Source organism: Mesoplodon mirus (genome assembly GCF_964341445.2).
Source record: "Mesoplodon mirus genome assembly, chromosome: 12".
NCBI classification, from domain to species: Eukaryota; Metazoa; Chordata; class Mammalia; order Artiodactyla; family Ziphiidae; genus Mesoplodon; species Mesoplodon mirus.
Window position 1 is genome coordinate 46016570 of NC_138988.1, and position 23292 is coordinate 46039861.

At 47.1% G+C, this 23292-nt stretch overlaps 1 protein-coding gene and 1 long non-coding RNA gene across 4 annotated transcripts in view; one reads left to right on the forward strand and one right to left on the reverse strand.

Annotated features, from left to right (window-relative positions):
• On the reverse strand, positions 1 to 3331 carry CYP8B1 (cytochrome P450 family 8 subfamily B member 1). The gene has a single exon (XM_082639252.1). It carries the CDS (start codon positions 3183 to 3185, stop codon positions 1650 to 1652), a length of 1536 nt encoding a protein of 511 aa, XP_082495378.1. The 5' UTR covers positions 3186 to 3331; the 3' UTR covers positions 1 to 1649.
• Positions 3332 to 5523: 2192 nt separating this feature from the next.
• Positions 5524 to 23292, forward strand: part of LOC309813730 — a 61309-nt gene continuing 43540 nt past the window's right edge. For all 3 annotated transcript variants that reach the window (XR_014295534.1, XR_014295535.1, XR_014295536.1), the window contains exons 1-6: positions 5524 to 5588; positions 12461 to 12569; positions 14786 to 14887; positions 15108 to 15166; positions 15921 to 17161; positions 22701 to 22794. This is a non-coding gene — a long non-coding RNA (uncharacterized lncRNA). The remainder of the gene's footprint in view (positions 5589 to 12460; positions 12570 to 14785; positions 14888 to 15107; positions 15167 to 15920; positions 17162 to 22700; positions 22795 to 23292) is intronic.

Here is a 23292-nt window from a genome sequence, read left to right on the forward strand (position 1 = left end):
TCATGTTTCTGTAATTTAATCTACATTTAGGGAATTGGGGTCAGAGATGAAGGGATAAGATACCAAGCCCTATGGGCTCCAGTCTGGAGCAGGGGGCAGGAGGCAGAAACCAGGACACAGAAAGCAATGACATAACAGATGTGCTGTGATACACTCGGTGGTAGGGGAGATCCAGGGGATGGAGGCCATTTCTGGTCAGAGGATGGGATGGGCGAGGTTCAAGAAGGCTTCCGGGAGTAGCTCGCACCAGGGTTAACAGTGAAAGCGAGCCCTGTACTTTACGGACAGTTCCATTGGAGAAAGTTGCCAAAGCTGAATTGCGTTGGATTGAAAATTTGGGGGCCAACTGTGGCAAAGCTTAAATGTCAGGTGTGTGGAGGTGATGGGGAGCCAGAAAAGTAAAAGGGGGACACCCAGAAGTGCTTTTGGAAAAAAAAAAGTCTCTGGCAGCAGGGTAAATGGAGGGCCCCCAGGCCCCACGTGGAGAGAAATGTCGAGTTCTGAGCTATGAGAAGGGCAGTGGGGGATGCGGGGGGAAGGGGGGGGACATGGTTCAGTGGCACCACAGGGGGTCAGGCTGACAGAACTCTCTCCCTATGGGGGAGAGAAAAGGAGGAGCCAGTGTGTCTCCTCTGTATCTGCCTTGGGGGATGGGGTGGATGGTGGTGTCCTGAGCAAAGAGAGGCAGGGAAATCAGGAGAAGTAGGTGGTTCAGGGCAGAGGTTGGGGGGGACAGATGCTGAGTTCTGCTTGGGCCGAACTGAGTCAGAGGTGCTGTGAGATCCCTGTGGGGAGATTGGGGGTCTGGAGGTAGCAGAGAGTTCTGAGCCCAGCGATGGTTGTGGAAACCAAGTGAGGGGTTGAGATCACCCCAAGGTAGGGGTGCAGAGGGGAGAGGAGGGCACGGAGGAGGGACCTTGAACAACTCCTACATGAAAGATAGCCCTTCTCTACAGCTGCTGTATCCAGTACAGAAGCCACTAGCCCCACGTGGCTATTGAGCACTTAGGATGGGGCTAGTCTGAACTGAGATGTGCTCAGTATCAAGGGTTAAAAAGTACATACCAGATTTTGAAGGGAAAAAGAAATGTAAAAATATTTCATTAGTACCTTTATATTGACTCCCTGTTGAAATGCTAATATTTTAGATATATTGGGTCAAGTAAAATATAGCATAAAAATGAACTTCACCTCTTTCTTTTTAAAAAATGTGTCAACTAGGAAATTGAGAATTATGCATATGGCATGCCTCATACTGCTATAGGATGACACTGTTCTAAACCCTGAATTCCACAGGATGTGGAATAAGTGTTGAGGAAAAAAAACAAAAGCAGAGTGGGAGGGTGGAGACTAACGTTTGCAAGATGCTGCATTGCCCACCGTAACCAGTGTCTATACTGCAGGAGTTGTCAAGGCATGTATGAGCCCCCAATCTGAGTTGCCCACAGATATTTCCCCTTCCCTGGACTTCCTGTGAGAGGCAGTTTCTGCAGAATCCACTGTGAGAGACAGTGTTTTAAAGAGAGAAGAAGAAGCCTGTGAGGTGCCTAGAAGGAGGCCAAAGAGCAGAGAGGGCAAAGCAGGTCAGAGGAAGGGCTGGTCTGGGGCTTCAGAAGGCTGAGTGGAGCTGGAGACCCCAAGGAAACCTCCTAGCCAGGCTTGCGGCCACCTGGGCAGAGCTCACTCCCCAGGCGCAGGCGGTAGCGGAATCGCACCTCGTGGCTGGGCTGTGTGGTGCCAAAGCCCCAGCGCTGGGGGTCCACGGGTGGCACGGGTGTGTCAGGGTCCACCAGCTCCAGGTCAAATTGTGTGACCATGAGCAGGACAAAGAGCTTCATCTCGCTGAGGGCCAAGAACCTCCCGGGGCAGATGGAGACGCCTGAGCCCCATGGCATGGTGTAGTGGTGGATCTTCTTGCCTGCCTTGTAGAAGTCTACCTTTCGGCTGCCGCTGGGGGTGAGGAAGCGATCGTACTTGAAGGTGGTGGGCTCCGAGTGGATTTCGGGGTCCATGTGCACTGAGAGATAAGGGAAGAGGGCCAGGATGTCTCCACTGCGGAGCAGGTACTCCTGCCCACTGGCCATCTTCAGGCTGTGGTCATTTTTCACCACCCTGAGGAGGGTCGGCGCGGCCCCCAGCCGCAGTGTCTCCTCCATCACGCTGTCCAGCACCGTCATGCGCTGCAGGGCACCGACATCAAAGTTGAAGGACAGCTTGGCCTCCAGCCTGGCCTCTCCCAGGACCCGGGTGGCCTCCTCCCTCACAGCCCGCATGGCTTCTGGATGCTTCAGGAGGAACAAGAGGGCCCAGAAAGAGGTAGGCCCTGTGTTACCCTGGGAGGCCCAGAGCATCATGAAGTTGAACTTGTCCTGCATGGCTGGGGCGACTCCCTGCTCCCTCAGAAACTGAAGCATATAGGTGATCCAGTTGCTTATGCCGTACTTCTCCATGTTGTGTTCCACAGAGAGCGTCTTATGGAAGAGACGCTGGAGCCGGCCTACTTCCAGCCACTCCCGGGGTCCCAGTAGGGAGTAGACAAACCTGGGGAACAGGCGGTCGAACTTGCGGAACTGCACGAATAATTCCTCTGCCTGTAGCAGGTCCTGTTCCTTGTCCTTTGTGTAGCCGAACAAGCTCAGGTAGCCGGCCTTGAACAAGATGTTGTAGCAGAAGTGAAAGAGGCCATCCTCACGCCAGCTACTGGCATCCAGACTGGGGCCCGTGGGCCCCAGCATAACCAAGGACAGGCTGTCCAGCATGGCTTTGTTGAGCTCCTCCAAGCCATCCCCCATGAGGTGCTTGGTGCTGGCTGAGTGTATCATCTGGTAGTCTCCCCGCATGGAGCGGTATCCAAATACCTTTAGCACCAGGTTTTCCGCATACTCCACAAAGTCTAGTCTTCTTTGCGTGTCCTTGAGGATGGGGCCAAAGGAGAGAGGGTCCATGACAAAGGTGAAGTACTGGCCCCCTAGCTGCACCGTGAATATGTCCCCATGTTTAGCCCTCATGTGCTTCAGAAATTCAAACATATTCTTCCGGAAAGCCATAGCATGGCCCAGCCAGGGCACGGAGCCCTTATCCAGAGGGGGCTCCTTGGGTCTTTGTTGCCGGAGCAGCTCCTTCAGGCACAGGTATCCCACAGTGGCCACCATCAGAGCTCCCAGCACCAGACCCCAGAGCACCATGGCTGTGCTCTTCCAGGTTGAGCTCTGGACACGTTGTTCTCTGGGTGCCAGAGAGTTTGGGAGGTCTTGACAAGTCGAGGGTAGAAAAATCTGTCCACCTGGACCTTGCCCGGTGACTGCAAGTTACAGTAAATAACCCTGGCGAGACAGTACCTGGGAGCAAAACGTTCCCCTGGATTTTGTTAGGACCTTGTCATGTGGGAGGAGGAGGCGGGACTAGGAAAAAGCCCAGAAGGAAACCTCTAGCTATGGTCACAGCCCCCTCACCAGCTTCAGGCTTTGTTCTGACCTTTTCAAACCCAGCTCCAGCATCTTCTCTGCCAAGCCTTCCTTGACTCCATCCTCACCCCCGTGACTTACTGATTATTCACTCCTTTATTTACTCATGAATTCATGTATTCATTAATTTGCTAGTTCGTTCAGCAGAAATGCACCGAGCACTTACTAAGTTTCACAGCCACCCCTTCCTTATCTTTAAAAGACCCACAGAACCTCCCAGACAGAGGACCCTTCAAGCACAGGCTCAGACTTCAGTCTCCAAGCCTCTCGCCAACTGGCTTGCATACTTCTCTAGCAAGAAATACAGAATGGGGGGCTTCCCTGGTGGCGCAGTGGTTGGGAGTCCACCTGCCTATGCAGGGGACGTGGGTTCATGCCCCGGTCCAGGAAGATCCCACATGCCACGGAGCAGCTGGGCCCACGAGCTGTGGCCGCTGAGCCTGCACGTCCGGAGCCTGTGCTCCACGACGGGAGAGGCTGCAGTGGTGAGAGGCCCGCGTACCGCCAAAAAAAAAAAAAAAAAAAAAAAGAAATACAGACTGGGAATCTTGGAATTATGAAATGTCAGAGATGATAGGGAGTTCAAACAGACTGTTTTATTTTACAATAAGGATCTAGGTTCAGAGTGTAGTAGGGACTTTTTCTGACACCTGCTGTAGCTTGGGTGAGGTGAGTTGACAGTTTACTGGGGATCTCTGAGATGTCAGGCCAGGTCCCTGCCAGCAGGCCCAAGAAGGAGAAAGCTGTGCCGTTGACTCTAAGGGTTTAGTCAAGCAGCCTAGCTCATTGTTGCAATAGGTGATGAGGTTCAGACTTGATTCAACCAGTTCTGATAACCCCCAAGTTACTCTTTAACTTCCTAAATGACCAGCTAACAGGGACTTTGTGTCCTCAGACGACCATAAGATTCCTACATCCCCTCTTGAGGGAGCTCTCTTTGCCTTGTGCAGCTCCTCCCAGCAGGGAGCTGAAAACATCCTTACTCTGCCTCCATGAAGTCCTCTCTGATTGCTCATGGCAACCACAGCAAGTACTCAGCTCCACCAACTCTCCTTAGCCTTAGAATATGATCAGAAAGGGAATTCCCGGGACTTCCCTGGTGGTGCAGTGGTTAAGAATCCACCTGCCAATGCAGGGCACACAGGTTCCAGCCCTGGTCAGGAAGACCCCACATGCCGCGGAGCAACAAAGCCCGTGTGCCACAACTACTGAGCCTGCGCTCCAGAGCCCGCAAGCCACAACTACTGAGCCCACGTGCCCCAAAGACTGAAGCCTGCACGCCTAGGGCCCGTGCTCCGTAACAAGAGAAGCCACTGCAATGAGAAGCCCGCACACCGCAGTGAAGAGTAGCACCCGCTCGTCGCAACCAGAAAAAGCCTGCGCACAGCAACAAAGACCCAACGCAGCCAAAAATAAATAAATAAATTAAATTAATTAAAAAAAAGAAAAAAGGGGCAGAGCGGGAAGGAGGGTGGGGAGGCAGGGAGGCCACACTGATCAGGTGGTAATTAAGTGGAGACCCGGAGGACAAGGCCAGGTCAACGTGTGTTGTGTGTAAGGGTGGGTGTAGGGGACGTGCTTCTAAGGCATTTGGCAGGGTCGTCCCAAGGGAGCCTATGTGGCCGGAGTGCTCAGAGGAGGGGGAAGAGTCTCCAGCTCATTGCGGTTTCCGGCTTTGACCCATCACGCTGCACTGAGCCCTTCCCATGCCAGCAGGTCCAGCCACCCGTTCGTCTAGGTCCGGGCCACTGAAGGGTGGCCAGATATACCAACAGGTGGAGGATGGCCTGCCCCTGGGAAATCGGCCCACGCGGCTGCCCTCCCAGTCCTCCGGAATGGCCGGGGCCCATCGGGGCAGAGTGAGGACCGCAGGACTGCGTCAAGTCTCAGCCTTCCCCACTCCAGCCGCACCTCCGGGTGAGGGTGGGGGCGGAGTCACCATGGTGGGCGGGGCAGTCGAGGAGGACCAATGATCAGCATAGGCGACCTCCGGGCCTGCTAGAGCGGCCTTGGGGGCCTGAGGGCCGGAAAGGCGATGACGTACTTCCGCCCCCCGCCACCTCCGTAAAGGCGTCTTTAGGTAGGCGCCGCAGGCAGTTCTCAGTCCGGAGGCGCCCTCTGTCCGTAAGTCGGCGGATCTTTGCGCGGAGGGCTGTGTGTCTCTCATTTCGTCTGCGGAGCAATCAGTAATGGAGTGGGGCTGGTGGGGGTGGGTGGGGAGAGACTTGTCGGAGAGGGCTGACTCCTTCCCGCCCACTGTGATCGGGAGAAGGAAGGCTTTATTATTACTTGCAGCAAGTAAAGAGAACACCAGAGCTCTTTCCCAAAGCAGTGTCACCCTGAACAGCAAAGTTGGGGAAGGTTTAAGCTAATGATACATGCATATTACCATGCATATTCATGAGGGGGGCTTGAGGGGAGCAGAATTTAGCATAGAATCCGGGCAAAGGTTGAGAGAGTCCAAGCTTTAGTTGATTGAATTCAGGAGGGTTGACATCTTAATTCCATCCTCCACCTGGGGGGGGGGGGGGCTTAGTTCCTGCAGAACTCAAAGATATGTTATTATGTATATCCCTTGAGGAACCAGGAGGCTGCCCCAGGGCTGCACTATGGTTTCTTGACTGGTCCTCCCGTGTTTCTGCATTCCCTCCTTTAAGAGATCATTAATTACTGAGACCTGTTCAAGGGCAAGCGTTGCAGCCAGGCTTAGATCACAAAATGGGTTAGGCCAGAATGAGTTCTCAAGAAAGTCATTCTTTGTTCTCTTTCTCGGGGACCCCCTAACCTATCTGCTTAGACCTCTGCTGTTTCCAACGCGCGCGCGCTGAGAGAAGCCACCACTTAAGGCCACAAGCCTGGGAATTCTCCTCTTATAGGAGTCCGTCCTTTCTGTTATCCTTCAACACTTTTTGTGCTCCTCTGTTGCTCACCTCATTTACACATTACATGGTGGGCCGGAGGGTGGGATGAGTTCTTTTTTTTTTTTTTTTTGGCCGCGCTGCGCCGTATGTGGGATGTGGGGTCTTAGTTCCCCCACCAGGGATGCGTGGAGTCTTAACCACTGGACCACCAGGGAAGTCCCTGGGTTGAGTGGGTTGACCCACAGGGCTCAAGTGGGTTTCTGGTGCCGTCAGATCTCATGTCTTTTCATTCCATACATGGCCAGAACTTGAAGCAACTGTGCACCGGCCAAAGAATTCCTTTACCTGCTGTGGTTCCTCTGGGCATGCTCTAGACCGGATACCCTGGCTATCCCTTGAGTCTTGTTTGCCCTTTGTTCCAATTCTGGGTGATATTGATTCCTCCCCCAGTGCTAGCCACTTCCTGCCCACTGCCTCACCCCTCGGAGTCAACAGCTGTACCTTTGAAATGGAGATGCAGGGAAAAAAATTATTTCACTCTACCTTTAGATCAGAAAGTAGTCTCATTTAACTTAGATCTGGGCTTATTTATGGCTCCTCTTCCTCCCTAGCTTTCAAGTTTTCTTTTTTCCAGGAAGAGAAGGAAACCCATCCATAGCACCTGGGTTCTTGACAGCCTGGCCCCAGGTTAATTACCTTACTCCTAGTCTGCATCTCATGTACCAGGTGACAGTGAAGCCAGTGTAGGACTTAAAGGGCAAACCTGGATTCTTGTCTCAACTCTGTCACCAACTCACGACATGATATGGGACATTTCACTTCACCTTTCTGGGCCCTGCTGTTCTGCTGTATCAAACAAGAGGCTGAACTTGAGGTACTTGCTGGCAATGAGATGCCATTATTAAAGGTATTGGGCTGTTCATTCACTAAGAGGCTAAGAGATATGAGGGCATATAGTGGAAGTGAATGAAGGAATAGGATGGGGATTGGAATAATTGACATTGAGTGCCTATTCTGTTCATGGCCCTGTGCTGGTCATCCCCATTGCCACCGTGACCACTTATTTTTTACCATTTAAGAATTTTACCATTCTTATTTTGAGAACTTACCATGAGCCAAGAATTACGCCAAATGCTTTACATGTTTTATGCAATCTAGTTCTCATAACCCATATCAGGGATCTCCGGGACCACCTTCACATTCAGAGGTTCCCTAGAAGAACTCACAGGACTCAGCATATAGTTTTACTCATGACTAAGATTTATTAGAGTGGTGTACTAAGGATACATAGCCAAATCATAAGGGAAAAAGACACACATGGAGTCTGCAAGAATCCATGTACAAGCTTCCTAATGCTTTCTTGAAAGAAGCATTTACAAGAGAAATTAGAAAATACCTTGACATGAACGAAAATGAAAACCAAAACTTATGGCATATAGTGAAATCAGTACTCAGATAGGAAATTATAGTTGTAGCTGGATTTAGGCAATTATAGAAAATGATTATAATGATCATGAATTATGAGGTGGTAACTCCTAAGGTGATTTTGGCATGACTCACATGTCAGAGGGTGGGAGATGGTCTAGGGTGTTACACGTTTTATAAGTAGGAACTTCTGAGCTAACCAGGGATGAGCTGAAGCGTATAGTGTGGGAAGACATGGGGAGGATTGGGGAAAAGGTGAAGTAATTGTGGCAGAGACTGGTCGTAATGATCATGTGGCTGTGGAAGGAGAGGAACAACCCTGGTTGGGAAAAAGAAAACACCTTAGACTCTGAAGTCAGGGGCAGAGGGAGGGATCATTAATCTATCTTAGGTTTTGTCTGTGGGATATCTGGCAGATTTAACCCAGGCTTTGCCACTACCCTCAGTTTGACTACTGGCCAGCAAATGATCTTAGTTTAAAAACTCTCAGAATCCTCCCAACAGCCATTGACTTCAGAAAGGAACAGCCTCATCAAGAAACAATAGAACAGGATTAACTTTATGGACATTGATGTGATTCCGTTTAGCCTCATACTGTTATGTTGGACTCTCTTGTACATTTTTCACAGGTCAGTGATTTTTCTAAATTCTCTAGCATGAATGGTAATGGACAATTGTATTGACCTGGATTTTTTGCTAGCCAGTTTAGCTGGGATATGTGCCATTGCTAGTTTTTCTTCTCTCACCTGGATTAATGACACATTTAGTTGGCTTGACTCTGGATGTGGAGCCTGACATGGTCTTTCCTCCAGTGAGCCTGGTTATACTACTGTGAGTCGTAATCCTGGTCACTCTTGTCCAATGCTACCTAAGACAAATGGAATATATTTGGCCCAATCCTCTATCTGTACAATTAATTAGAGTATCTGATGACCTATGTGGTGACTTATGCTCCTGAGAATTCTTTCTGTGTTAGAAGTTAGGAGGTAAAGTTGTAGGGGAATGTGTCTACCATGGTGCCCTGGCAATTTCACGCATATCTATGTAGGCCGTGCAGGCATAGGCTTGAACAATAGCTAATTTGAGTCTTGGCAGATCATCTTGTGATCATTCCAGAACATGAGAGGATGAGAGGAACTTTACAAGATTTTGAGGCCATCTCCCTCTTCTGTCCCTATCCCCGTGGGAGGCTGCCATGAGACAATTTGTCATTGCCTCCCAGATTCTGATGAGGTATGAGGCTTTCTGCCCCACTCTCCTCAGGTTATAACTGCAGACTATAACGCTGTTTAGCTGCAGTCTAAAATTGTCTCCTCAGCAAGGCGTATTCCACAACCCACGTTGCAGTCGTCCAGCCCCCTTTTGTTTCCGTGTCATTGTTTTTGGTGTGTGGGACAAGGACTTGGGGAGCTGGGATATTTGGTTACTCTTCCCTTTGCTGTTTATGTAAGTAATACATTATATGAATCTAAAAATGGCATATTGTATCTTTACTGGTCAAATCAGTTAGGAGTTAGCCTTGGCCTTGGCCTTGCCTGCTGCTGTGTGTTTGACAGAAGAACAATAGAGAGAGTAAAAATATATGGTTAATTATGATAGACTATTCCTCTCCTCTTTAGTTTTCTAAAAGATTTTGAACCAAACGCTGATCATAGTCATAAGAGACCTTTTTTCAGGTGGACGATGACTTAGTCATCAGTTATCTGAGGGCTCCTTGTTCTGAGCTAAAACTCCCATAATTGTTTTGTCACCAGTTCAGTTTTCTCCATCTGGTCCCAAAGAAAATCATGGGAACATTTTTTTTGTATGCTCAACCTTCCTAGTGATCTTCCCCAAGTTAAGAGTCTCTGCTTCTTTCTCAGCACTCACAGACTATCAGCTAGTGTCCCTTTATGAGTTATTCCAGTATCCTCTTAGAAACCAACCAACCAACCAACAAGCCTGGGAGTTCATCTGAGGTCTCCTTTGCTCTGTGACTTTTCATAGGTATGGTATCTGTAAGCTCTCAGTACCTGGGTAGCTATAACGCATCTGAACCTGTAGACTTGAATTACTGTGAAGCAGACATCATCTTCCTACCTTGTTCACCCAAGAGACTGAATATACAAAGGAACAATGGCCAAACCATATAGAAAAATAGAACTCTGACCCACAATCTGCAGCAGCCCGTCCAGGAAACCAACCCACTATCTACAGTAACCAGTCCAAGAGTTCAAACTACTATCTGTAGCAATCAGTCCAGGAAGCCAAAATAACCCCTGTAGTAATAAGCCTCAAACAGCCAAAATTTGAATAATGCTTCCCAACCAATCACATAAGATGCTTTGCTTCTAGTAAGCCCTCATGCCTACAGTCTTTAATCAGAGCATACCTGAAGCCTCCCTTTTTTCCTACTACAGAGCTTTCCCACTTCTCTGCCAAATGCAAGTATGGTGGATGACTTCCTTGCTATAATAAGCTCTGAATAAATAGCCGTTGCTTGTTCTCAGTTGGGAGGTCTTCCTTTATTTCCACAACTTTCTTTAAACGCATAGCTTCCTGACATGCTGTGTGATGTTAGGTAAGTCGTTTCCTCTCTTTGGGCCTTACTTTCTTCAACTGAAAAACTGGTTCAACGTTTAATCATGCTTTTATTCAACAAACATTCTATGCCACTTAAAGAAATTGGGCCTTAAGAGGTGCTAGACGTTGGGCGGATGTTAGAGGCACAAAGATGAACATATCAAGGACATAGTCTGCTCTCTGGGAATGTAGAACTTAGTAAAAGGAGGCAGATATGTGAACAGGCATAGTCAAGTGAAGGATGTGCTACCTTATACCAGCATCCATCCTACAAAGGTGCAATGAGGTGGATAAGAGTGGTCAGTGGGAAGAAAAGGGCCAGGAAAGGATTCCCAGAGGAAGCCTCCTCCCCAGCCTCCCCCCACCCCCACCCCCCTACCGTTCTCCTTGATTTGTGCAGCGCCCGGAGCCCTCTGTGTCTCTGGGAGAGCTGGACCACTCTCCCCTCCCGACTTTGCATGGCGAGAAGGGAGTACCATGGAGACGCGGAGCCCTCCACCGTCCTAGAGAAGCCGGAATGGCAAGAGTGCTGCAGCCTCCGCCTCTCGCATGCGGAGACCGGGCCCACGCAGAAAGTAGGGAGCTGGGCCTGAGGCTGGTTGGAGCTTCGAGTCTGGCTCTTGTTCGGGCGGCTCCCGGGTCGGGGGCCGCTATGTCAGGCCCCCCCCCGGGTCTGGAGCGTCCCTCCCTGACCCTGGGCAGTCCCCGGTCGGGCCCGGTGAGCGCTGAGCCGGCGCCACGAACCTGGCTCGGCTCTGCCCGGGGCTCTAGGCCCACACGAGGGGCGGAGAGGAGGCAGTGTGGCTACCGATAAATCGGGGTACAGCCCAGAGTGGAAGGCCCGGAGGAACAGGTAGGGGCAGAGTGGATTCGACATCCCCCAGGCTTGCGGCGGCAGGGGAAGCACACGTGCAGATGCACAGGCATGAGCCAATTCTGGGGCAGAGGTGTCCCAGCACAGAGCGCTGTGCGCGGCGACGAATGGCCAGAATTTCCACGACTGGTTTTACAGAGATGTTTTTGTTTGAGGTGGGTCTTAAGAAGAACATGAGCTTGCAGGAGTAGGAGGAAGGATCTGGATCTTCAGGCCGGGGGTGGAGGGGGGATGGGGACGGGGGGCGGTGTAGGTCCAAGGATACAGATCTGGGCAAGGAAAGGGTTTGGGTTCATAACGGAACCATGACAGTATAGGGCATGAGGGTGGTCTTGCAGGAGATGATCCTTGGGAAGTAAGCTGGGTCCCTGAATGGTGACTGGAATTGTCTGCAGTTCAGAGGAGTTGGACTTTTTTAGGCAAGCAGAAGTGAGCCAGCCAAAGTCTTTGAGCCTTGGAATGCTGGGGAAGTTGCTGTGAGAACATTGCCGGGCAAGGACTGATGGGAATGGACCAGAATTGGCCCTTACGTAGTATGGAGATTGAGATCCTGAATGAAGCAGTGGCTGGGAATTATAAGAAGTCTTATAAATTATAAGAAGTTTCATTAGGTCCCATTTGTTTATTTTTGTTTTTATTTCCATTTCTCTAGGAGGTGGGTCAAAAAGGATCTTGCTGTGATTTATGTCATAGAGTGTTCTGCCTATGTTTTCCTCTAAGAGTTTGACAGGCTCTTGGATTCTTAATGACCCAACCTTAGTGGTTGCTGGGAAGTAGGAAGTCCTGGTATCAATTCGGGCCTCACATAGGACTTCCTTACCCCCGGCTGAGAGCTTCTATTCTCCTGACTCATGTGCTGTGGATACAGTGGGAGGAGAGGAGATTCCTGGTGCCCCTCTGAGCCCTCAGTTCCCACCACCTCAGTTTGGGAGACCCAGCCCAGTACCAACCACCCTCATGCAGACGTCTGAACTTGAGAGCTCTCGGAGAGGGAGAGCACAAGAAAGCTCAGTTCCTCAAAGAGTAAAGTCATCTATTTGCTCACGCACGCTGTTATTGAGCACCCCTTCCTCTCCGTTTCCTGACCTTTGTGAGCCTCCAGGCCCCTCTCCCCTGGATCTCCTGTCCCTTTCCCTGGACTTCTTTTTCTTGTTCTCCCTAGTAATTTCCCTTCTTCCCCTCCCGCCCCTGAAGACACAGGCCTGGGAGGAGCCCTGGGATTGGTCTATGTCACCCTACTCACCCGCCTGTCCCATTTCCTTCCTGTCAAGCAGCATTTCCACTTCCCAAGCCGGCTCTGATTTTCCAGCTGGAACGAAGCACCATGGAGCTTGGCTCCTCAGGGAGCTCTGGATGGAGAGGGCCCGAGGGGCATCTCCTTAGGTGAGTGAGGATACATGTGCCAGTCATCTGACCACTTCCCTTGTCTTAATCTTTAAATTGTCATGGGTGTGTGTTCTCTTAACCTAGTGCTGTAGACACCAGTGGGATTCCTTGTTTTCCTCTGTGTTCCCATGGTTTTCCATCTTCTTGAGTCCTTGCTGTATTCATCCGGGCTCTTCTGTGTGCCATCTTCATACACCTGTTTTTCCTCTTCCCCATCTCCACTGTTCTTTTCAAGCCCGTTATGTATCTTTACTCCCTGACTTTTCTGTTTCCTTTCTGATCTGAGGTGGCCTTTCTACTTTCCTGGCCTGCTTATAATCTTCCAGCAGAAGATTCAGATTGCCCTTTGGGGTATCATGGCCATTTTTTTCATTAGAAATCAAGAAGTCTGATTAACCCCCTGAGCCAAATACTTCCTGTTCCTCAGGGATTTCTGGTGGGAAAGCCCTGGCATTTGTTTAGGCTCAACACAGGGCTTCCCTGCTCCTAATTTCCTACCGAGAACTGTGTCCTCTTATTGCCCCCCGGCCCCATTTCATCTTCTTCCCACAGAGGCTCTTCTGTGGGCACAGGTGACTTGAGCTGTGCCCTCATCTTCCCCATTCACACAGTTCCTTGCTGTGTCTGGAAGTCTTTCCATGTTAGGATACCATTGATTGCAAGTAACAACCCAATTCAAACTGGCTTAAATAAAAAAGGAATTTATTGTTTTGTGTAATTGGGAAGTCCGTAGGTAGAATGGGCTGCAGGTACATTTGGATCAGAATTTCAGTCTCTGCTCTTCTCTGTCTCCTCGTATGTTGGTTTTGTCTACAGTCTGGCTCCTCTCGTGGTTGTAAGGTGATTGGTAGTTGTAACCAGGACTGTGCTTCTTCACACCGATGGGGAGGAACAGAGCAGGCCTTCCTTAGGCTTTAACCATTGTGAATCACAGTCCCAAGTATTGCCCTGCTGCACCATCTTAAGTCTTAACGCCAGCTCTAAATCGGTCTCCACAGCCAGGGAAAAGCTGTGCACTGATTGACTTGGCCAGGATTGCTGGTCCCTGAACGGATCTCTCCTGTAGTGAGTGGGATGGGATAACCTGTTTGGCTTAGCTCAGTGAGGGCCTGTACCAGGAGCTGGACTTGGGATCACTCCCACCCAAAGGGCCTGGCTACTCCCTAGTGGGGGAGGGGTAGAATGGATGTAGGGAGGCACCTACAGTGTCCTCTACATTCTCTCAGGATCTCAGTACCTACTCTCCCTGCCACTCAAGGGCATTCTCATCTCTGCTTTAGGCAGAAAGCTAACAACTAAGTTATTCCTTGAGCAAAACCCTAACTCCCTGACTTGCAGCAGCCCTCCTTGGAGCTCATGTCCCTAGTCAAAATCTTAAAGAAGAGAATACTCACGAGGCACATAGTCCTTTGCCTCAGAAGCATGAAAGGTCATCATTTTTTTTTAAGTCCTCTCCATATATATATATTTATTTATTTAATTTTTTATACAGCAGGTTCTTATTAGTTATCCATTTTATACATATTAGTGTATATATGTCAATCCCAATCTCCCAGTTCATCACACTGAAAGGTCATCATTTGGAAATTGCAGAATTGATCTGTTTCTTAGGAGGATTTGGATGGGAGTTACAAAGAGACCAATCTTAGCTAGATCTGAAGAATTTATTAGAGTGGACCTTTGTAAATAGGGGTGTTTATTGTTAGAGTAAGAAGTGACTTCTGGGAGTGGCTGAATTAGGCTATGAGGCCATTTCTATGTATGCCATAGAGAGACCCATTGTTGATCCTTTGTGAAAAGAGAAGGCAGTAGATAAATAGATAGGAAGGAAGGAAAGTAAGAGGTGGTGCTTTCCCAACATAGCCTCAGGAACAGCTCCTTGCAATTCTGTCCTATCCTGATACTTTGCTATGTGAATTGGCTTTCAGCTTCTAGGGGCAGGTGCAGAAGAGACCTTAGTCTTTCCTGTTTCTTCTTGACATTTTAAAATGAGTGATAAGTTTTTGTATATTGGTGAACTGATGGAATCACAACTTCCCTGAACCTCTATTTCCTATCCTTTATATTCTTATTACTCTCAAGTTTCAGGTCATCTGTTTTACCAGTCTTTCCCCCAACCTTCATTCTCCCCTACCACTTCTGTCTCAGCTCCTTTCCTAATGGGCCCCACTTCTCCAGCTGAGTCAGCCTTATTTATATCTTGATCCTGGCAGGATATCTATTTCTAAAGCCTGCTGGGATCTCCCATCTTGAGCAGGTAGAAGAGCCATTGAAACTGAAACTGCAAGGAGAGGGTCCAAGCCTAATTTGTACCGGTAAGTGAGAGGTAAATGAGCACTTTTCTCCCAGTCACACATTTTTCTCCTGTGTTTCTTTTGTAAAATGTTAAAATTCCATTCCATTTATGTTCTAAATAAAAAACCCTCTAAAAATCCGCAAATCAACTAATTAATCAGAGGAAATGTAAACTCTAAACTTCCAGCTTTTATTTGGACAAGTGCAGATAATTAAATTTGGATGGATCTTTCATCTTAGGCTCAAACTGAACAGAGGGCTTACCTGTCTGGCTGCAGTGGTGAATCAATATGTTAAAGGTAAATGCTGTATTTTTCTCATTGTGTTCATTGCTAGGGATCAGAAATCAAGTAATATATGGCTCCTATCCCAGAAAGGCTCACAGTCTGATGAGACATTATACAAAAATGTATAATTATAACAAAATGTGATGCTGTAACAGAGATTTGAATAAGACACTATGGAACAAAGAGACACTTTGGCCAACACTGCCTAAAGTAATTCAGGGAAGCACTGTTCATGGTGGACCTGGTGTTTGGATTGAATGAGAAGACTTTATTTCCATTCAGTGTTGAAAAGTATGAGAGAGTCTTCTTTGTGCTCCCCACCATGTGTGATAAGCTCAGGGTCTCCAGGTATACCATAGATATTCTTTATTTCTGAACAGGTCCTCTGCTCTGAATCCTGGCTAGTTCTTCTCATGTTATAAACTGAACTACCTAGAAGGAATTTTGACTTATCTCCCTTAGAGTTCAATTCAACTATTTCCCAAGAGCATCCCCCACCCCCAACTCCCCACCTGCCTGCCCCATGCTTGCTCTGGTGCTGGAAATCAGAGCCCTCAGCCCTCAGGGACTGTCTGCCTAATTTCTGCCTTTTGATTTTGGTTGCTTTCTGTATGTTAGCTCTGTTTCGCCGTTTTCAGTTAGATCAGGGCCACTTAGACACAGGGGTGGCACTTGGCGAAAAATGGACATATTAACACCACTTGGTGACCTTAGTCACTCTGTCATGGGTAATGATGACATTTGCAGCTCTGGTTTCTTCTTTCAGAGTCTGTGTCCAAGAGTGAGAAAGAAGGTTTTATTCTGAAGGAGGATACTTTTGAGGAGGCACAGGACCACATGGTGCTATCAGGTGGACCCCAGTGCTGTGGTTCCCAGGAATTCTGGTTTGGAAAAACCTGTGAAGAGGAGAAAAACAGGTTAATGAGATGGCCTGCCTACCGCAATAGGGAAAGTGTGGAGAACACTACGTGTGACATTATAGAAGTGATTGTCAAGGATGAGATGATCTCAGTAGAAGAGCATTTGAAAGATGCTGATTTATACCCACCTTGTACCTCAGAAAAGTCTACATGAGCAGGTGTTCTATATATGTGAAGAATGTGGCAAGTGTTTTGATCAAAATGAAGACTTTGATCAACATCAGAGAATTCATATTGGGAAGAAAGTCTGTGGATGAAAGGAATGCTGGAAGACTTTCAGTTTCACATCACACTGCATTGTACATCAGAGGATTCACACTGGGGTGAAACCCTACGTATGTCAAGAATGTGCTAAAGCCTTCGTTTGGAAGTCAAACCTGATTGGGCACCAGAGAATTCACACCGGAGGGAAACCCTTTGAATGTAAGGAATGTGGGAAGGGCTTTAGTCAGAACACAAGCCGTACACAACATCAGCGAATCCACACCAGGGAGGAACCATATACATGTAAGGAATGTGGGAAAAGTTTTACTCAGAGCCCAGTCCTTCTTCAACATCAGAGAATCCACACTGGGGAGAAAACTTATGAATGTAAGGACTGTGGGAAAGGCTTCATGTGGAACTTGGATCTTGCTCAGCACCAATGGGTCCACACTGGAGAGAAGCCTCATGAATGTATTGACTGTGGGAAAAGCTTCATGTGCAAGGCACGCCTTACTCGTCATTAGAGAATCCATACTGGGGCAAGACCCTATAAATATAATGACTGTGGGAAGGCCTTCAGTCAGAATTCTGTTTTGATTATGCACCAGAGGCGCCATGCTAGAGAGAAACCCTATAACTGTCAGACTTCTCACTTTCTTGAACATTAGAGAATGTGTAATGGTGATACTTGTTTATAATTCTTACGCTACAGGAACCCCAGCCACAAGATGAGATGACTGCCCACAGTTTGCTGTAACTGTAATAGCCAGTATTGTCTTGCCCCTTCTCCTGAGTGGATACCCTGTCCTCCAGCAAGACTGGTCTCTCTGTTCAGCCATATTCATACTAGGCAACATTTAATTGAGCACCTACTCTATGTCAGGTACTGTGCTAACCATCTTACATACATTCCTTAACTTTTCTTAATCCTATAAGGTAGGTACTCTTATCCTCATTTTACAAATGAGAAATCTGAGGTTGAAAGAGGTTATAAACTCATTCAAGTTCACTCAGGTAGTAAAGTTTAGGGTTAAGATTGGAACCAGGCCTATCTGACTCCCAAATCTATTGTTCTTTATCTGTGCACATTTCTGCTTCTGCCTGCTTTTATTTGCTCAAATTTCCCTGGGCTAAAAGTCTCCTTTCCTCATCTAAGACCCAGCTCCTTCAGGTGAACAGACCTCTCTTTGTTTTCTAATTGTAGTCAGTACCACCCAAGTTGGTATTTGATTATGTACTGTCTTATATTTTTTGTAATAGTCTCATGCCTGTTAGTCTGGCTAAATGACTCTTTGAGGACCAACACTGCATTTCTTTATGTTTTTCAAATTTTGAAACGTATTTATTTTTGACTAGCTATAACATACTCATGATAAAAAAAAATTGAAATAGTTCAAAAAGGTGTTCAATGAAAAGTAAATTTCCTTGTCACTCCTGTCTCCCAGTCGTCCTCAGAGAAAATAAATTGTTTCTGTGTCTTTCTGGGTACATGCCCGCACAAGTATTTATTAATACTACTTTCCATAAGTCTACCCCACTTAAAACCATATTTGATATAGTGATATTGCTATTACTTTGCCAACTCCAGGACCTTCTCTTCCTCAGAAGTTGTGGGCCTCCTTTAGGTCACCAAGGTAACTTAAGGAAAGCAGTGGAGATAGTCTGGGTTGTGCAGTCTTGGGAAACCTGATTGCCCTTGTGTTATAAGAGAGTACTCTGGGACTGGGAAAATATAAACCAAGTGGGAACTTTTTTTCATAAAAATCTGTAGAGCTACAACCCCTCTCATTGCACCACTATCCTAAATTCTCTCCTAGTCTGTCCCCTTCTCATCACCATAATACCTACATCCCGAAGTAAGCTGTGGGGCTGTCATCACCAAAGGAGGGAGAAGTGGTCACTTCATGCTCTATTGGGTATCGTCAATCAGTTAGCAGTGGCAATATAATCCAGTATCTTGGTGTCAGGGTCACAAATGCCCTGCATAGGTCCAGGATCAAACATAAATGCTAGACACGCATAGATTCTACGCAGCAAGTAAGGGGAAGGTGAAGAATTCCAAAATTGACTATACTTGAAATCAAGTCTGTAAAATAAAATATTTTTAAAAAGGGGATACAGGCTGTTAAAATACTAACTATGAAGAAATGCAGGACATTAATGAATGGTATGAACCATCTTAAAGAGTCAGAGAACCAAAGGCCCTATTCAGAGAAGAAGAACGCTGGCCAAAACAGATGAAACATCCATTCCAGACTCTCCACCTTTAGAGCCATTTTCCAGACTGCAGTTTGCCCCATTGCTATTTAGGCATCCCACTTTATAAGCTCCCAGCCAGTGAGTATAATTGTTGATAAAGGAGCAAGGAAGAAAAGCCAGAGGCCTGCTTGGACCAAACTTATGCTTCCTGAAAAGTACAAACATACTGATAACTCTGGAGTTTCTGACTGCTGAAGCCAAAGGCCATGTAGTAAGGAGAACTTGGTCTGGTGTAGTCCAGCTAGAGTACCTCTAATAAACAGTAAAAATTTTATTTTGTACTACACAGACCCAGGAAATGGAAATGAGTGATGTGAACACGTGTTTTGAGGAAGTTGTTTATTATGCAAATATTACTGAGCACCTGCTTGTATGCAAAGCACTGTGCCAGGTGCTGTAAAGGAATGATATGTCAGACCTGCTCCCTGCCTTCCTGGAACATTAATCTAGTGAAGATTAAAGGGACCAACCAAAAAAAATCAAGTGAACAAGATTATTAAAGTTTGCTAAGTGCTCTTAAGGGAATGAAGAAGGTACAGAAAGTGGGGCCCTCTTTCTATAGATGCTCACAGAAGGCCTATCCTAAGAGGTAACATTAAAGGTATGACTCAGAGGATGAGAAAGAGCCTCTTGTACCAAGAACAGGAAGAAACGCAGGCAGAGGGAACAGCTGTGCAGACTCCCTGATGTGTGAAGAGTTTGCCACGTTCAAGAAAACAGAAGGTTTTCGCAAAACGAACAGGGCATGTGTGGCACCAGTTGGGATTATACAGATCGATGGGCCAGGTCATTCAGTTCCACCCTAAGTGAAAAGAAGTCATTGAAGAGTATTCAGTGGAGGAATGATGTGTTTGATTCTTATTATAAGATGATGATGAGCACTCTGACTGCTAATAGAAAATGGGTTGTAAGGGGACAAAAGTGAAAGTAGAGATCATGTTGGAGACTGCTAGCTGTCCAAGTTGGAGATGATGGTGGCCTGGAGAGGGTGGTGGTAATGGAAATGAAGAGAAGGTGGATTTAAGATATATTTTGGAAATAAAATCAGTGAGCTGCTGTCAATGGATTAGATGCAAGGATAATGGACAGGGAGGAATCAGGGATAGCTTTCTGGCTTCTGACTTGAGCAGCTGAGTTAGACAGTGGTGCCATTTACTGGAATGAATAAGACTGGAATAGGAATAGGTTTGGAGATGGAAAAGTCTAGAACTCTACTTTGGATTAACATTTGCGATAAGTGTGAGATGTACAATTAGAAAGTTCAAGTAGGTGGTTTTATATATGGGCTGGACCTCTGGGTTAGTGATACCTGGAGCTGTACATTTGAGAGCAGTCAAACGAACAGAAAGTATGTAAAGCCATGGGAAGAAATGAATGTAATCTAGAGCTGCACTATCCAATACAGTAGCCACTAGCCACATGTGGGTATTAAAATTAAATTTAAAATGTATGTCCTTAGCCACACTGGCCAGATTCCAAGCACACAGTAACTATATGTGGTAGTTGGATACCTTATTGGATGGTGTAGGCATAGAACATTTTCATTATTGCAGAAAGGTCTATTGGACAGTGCTGCCCCCAGAGACAGTATAGCAAAATATGAGGGCCCAGGATGAAGTCTTATGGAATGCCACCTCTATTTAGGAAATTGGACAGGGGGAAACACCAAGAAGAAATGCTAAGAAATAGCATCAGTGAGGGATTGGCAACACTACACTACCACTGGCAACATTATGCAGGCAGCAGTTGAAATAGGGTTGACTCTCCAATTGGGACTGTAAGGAGGTGATCATTAAAATCCTAAACATTCAAAAGCTCCCAGAGTGAAGGTGATATATATGTTAGATGAGGTCAGTTTTTTTTTTTTTTTTTTTTTTTTTGCGGTACGCGGGCCTCTCACTGTTGTGGCCTCTCCTGTTGCGGAGCACAGGCTCCGGACGCACAGGCTCAGCGGCCATGGCTCACGGGCCCAGCCACTCCGCGGCATGTGGGATCTTCCCGGACCGGGGCACGAACCCGTGTCCCCTGCATTGGCAGGCGGACTCTCAACCACTGCACCACCAGGGCAGTCCGGGGTCAGTATTTTAAAATGGGAGAGAGAGATAGAATGAATAAGGATAAGAACCCATGGATATGGAACTATGAAAGAGAAGAAACAGTTTAGACTTACAGAAGAGGATCATGGAAGTTGATCAACCCTAGGAACTCTCTTTCAAAGATGGAAACGTTTGTAGGCAGAGTGGTGGAATGGCAAGACAAATTTTAGAAGTATCATAATGAGAGAATTAGCAAAACATGGCAAAAGATAGGTGTTCTAGGAGGATTAAGAAATAGCACGTGGAAATGGATGTCCAGTAAGACAGAGTCTCTAGCAGATACGAAAAAATCCTGGGCATTCCACATGATCTGACTTAAAACATTGGTGACGTGGCGAACCCAACATTCACATAGGTAGGGTAGGGGAGCCTGGAAGATACCTCAAAGAGATGGGAAAATATCCACTGGAGAATCTGGAACTGAGTATATTTTCATCAAATTTGGAAAGTATGTTACGGTATGACAAATATTAGTCCGGTGGGATTCACAAAGTTAAGGTTAGGGCATGAAAGGTACCTATTTAGACACTTAACCTCCAAGCAACTGAGATGAAATACAAATGAGGAGCTTGTGTGACCACTAAGAGAAAATGTGATATTAAGGTGCTATACAAGAAAAAACAGTGCTTTCAAATATAAGCCAGTATCAGTATAATTAATTTGCAAATGACAGAAAACCCAAATCTAACTAGTTTAGTAAAAGATGTTTATAGGCTCACATAACTGAAAAGTTCAGAGGTAGGACAATGTTCCAATACCTATTGAGAGGGACAGAGTTCAGACCTAGAGAAGATTCTCTGATGTTGAAAGACAATTCCTCTGCCCAGTGATTGAGATGAAAATTATAGAGTGGAAAATTGCTTCCTTACTTCAGCAGAAAGAGAAAACAAAAAGAACGGGCTTTAACCATTTTTTTTCTCCGAAGGACTATATTTGTCTGGTGGAAGTGATATAGATATTGGAGTTAAGCAACTGAATTGTTAGCCTCTACCCCCATTTCCAGCATACATAGTCCAGGCTAAAGTGTGCTTAGCATGAATGCAGCTGGAAACCCGATGTCTTCTGATTTCCACTGTATTGTACCCCCTAAAGCTGATAAAAACTTATTCATTGTCAAGTATATAACAGAAACTTTATTCTGTTGATAATATCAAAAGAAATGAGAAAGAGGGCTTCCCTGGTGGCACAGTGGTTGAGAGTCTGCCTGCCGATGCAGGGGACACGGGTTCGTGCCCCGGTCCGGGAAGATCCCACATGCCGCGGAGCGGCTAGGCCCGTGAGCCATGGCCGCTGAGCCTGCACGTCCGGAGCCTGTGCTCTGCAATGGGAGAGGCCACAACAGTGAGAGGCCCACATACCGCAAAAAAAAAACAAAAAACAAAAAACAAAAAAGAACTGGTGTGAAAGAAGAAGTCAAACAGTACATTTGTCTGGCAGACAATCAGCTGGTGTCTTGGGTTGTGTCTTATACTACAGATTTCTCTTCCCACAAGAGCACCCGGTAGAAAACTCGACATAGGCTTTTCACTCTGACCCCTTCTCTTTGAGAAAATATTAACTCTGAGTGCAAGGGATCTAACTACCAGGCCCCAAATTTATTTTATTATTTTCCTGGGAGTCTCAAAGGGTATTCAGGCAAATGGGGCTGGCTAAACTCCCTTACTATTTCTGCCTTGGGGGTGGCAGATCAGATTCCCTGATATTCCTTTGAAAAATACAAGCCTGGGTGAAGAGGAAACAAGAAAAAGAGGGGAGTGATATATGCTGGAAACTGGTGGCAAATAAGATTCAAAACAAAAAGAACCCCCAGGATATATAAAGCAAAAGTATTCTGAAAAGGTGACAGATATACCCGAGGGAAGCAGCACATGGTGATGTTAATATGGAAACTGAAAATCAACTCAGCGCAAACATAGGAGGTGGACATGGTCCATCCAGAGAGCCTTGATGCTGGCTCCACCTGCAGGTGGGGCTGGAGGCTGTTGCCCTGCAGAGTGGGAGTTGTTCTGAAAGATTAGTTCTGGTTCATGACAGCTACTCTCTATTTCTCTTCTGTCTGTCCACTAGCTCCTCAGCCCGTAGCAACTGACCTCTGCTCCCACCAAACTCCTTGAACTGAGGTTACTACCAGCGCCTGGCTTCCCGGGCTTCATCATCTACAGTATGTATCCCTGTTGATAATTTACACCCCTTGAAAATGTCCTCTTGGCTCTTGGGTCACCACTTTCTCCTGATGTTCCTGACCTGTTAGTTCCTGCCTCCTTTGCATTTCCTCTATTTCTGTCCACCCTCTAAAGATAAGTAGTCACCTAGGGATCCACTCTTGTCCCTCTTCTAACTCTATACAGTGTCACCAGGTGACAGGACTATTTACCCATTTGGATTAAACTATATCTGGGGGACTTCCCTGGCAGTCCAGTGGTTAGGACTCCTTACTGTCACTGCCGAGGGCCTGGGTTCAATCCCTGGTCAGGGAACTAAGATCCCACAAGCTGCGTGGTATGGCCAAAAATAAATAAATAAAAATAAATTACAGGGCTTCCCTGGTGGCGCAGTGGTTGAGAGTCCGCCTGCCGATGCAGGGGACGCGGGTTCGTGCCCCGGTCCGGGAAGATCCCATATGCCGCGGAGCGGCTGGGCTCGTGAGCCATGGCTGCTG

Coding starts and splice junctions, on each gene's coding strand:
- CYP8B1 (XM_082639252.1), bottom strand. CDS start 3,185: ATGGTGCTCTGGGGTCTGGTGCTGGGAGCTCTGATGGTGGCCACTGTG.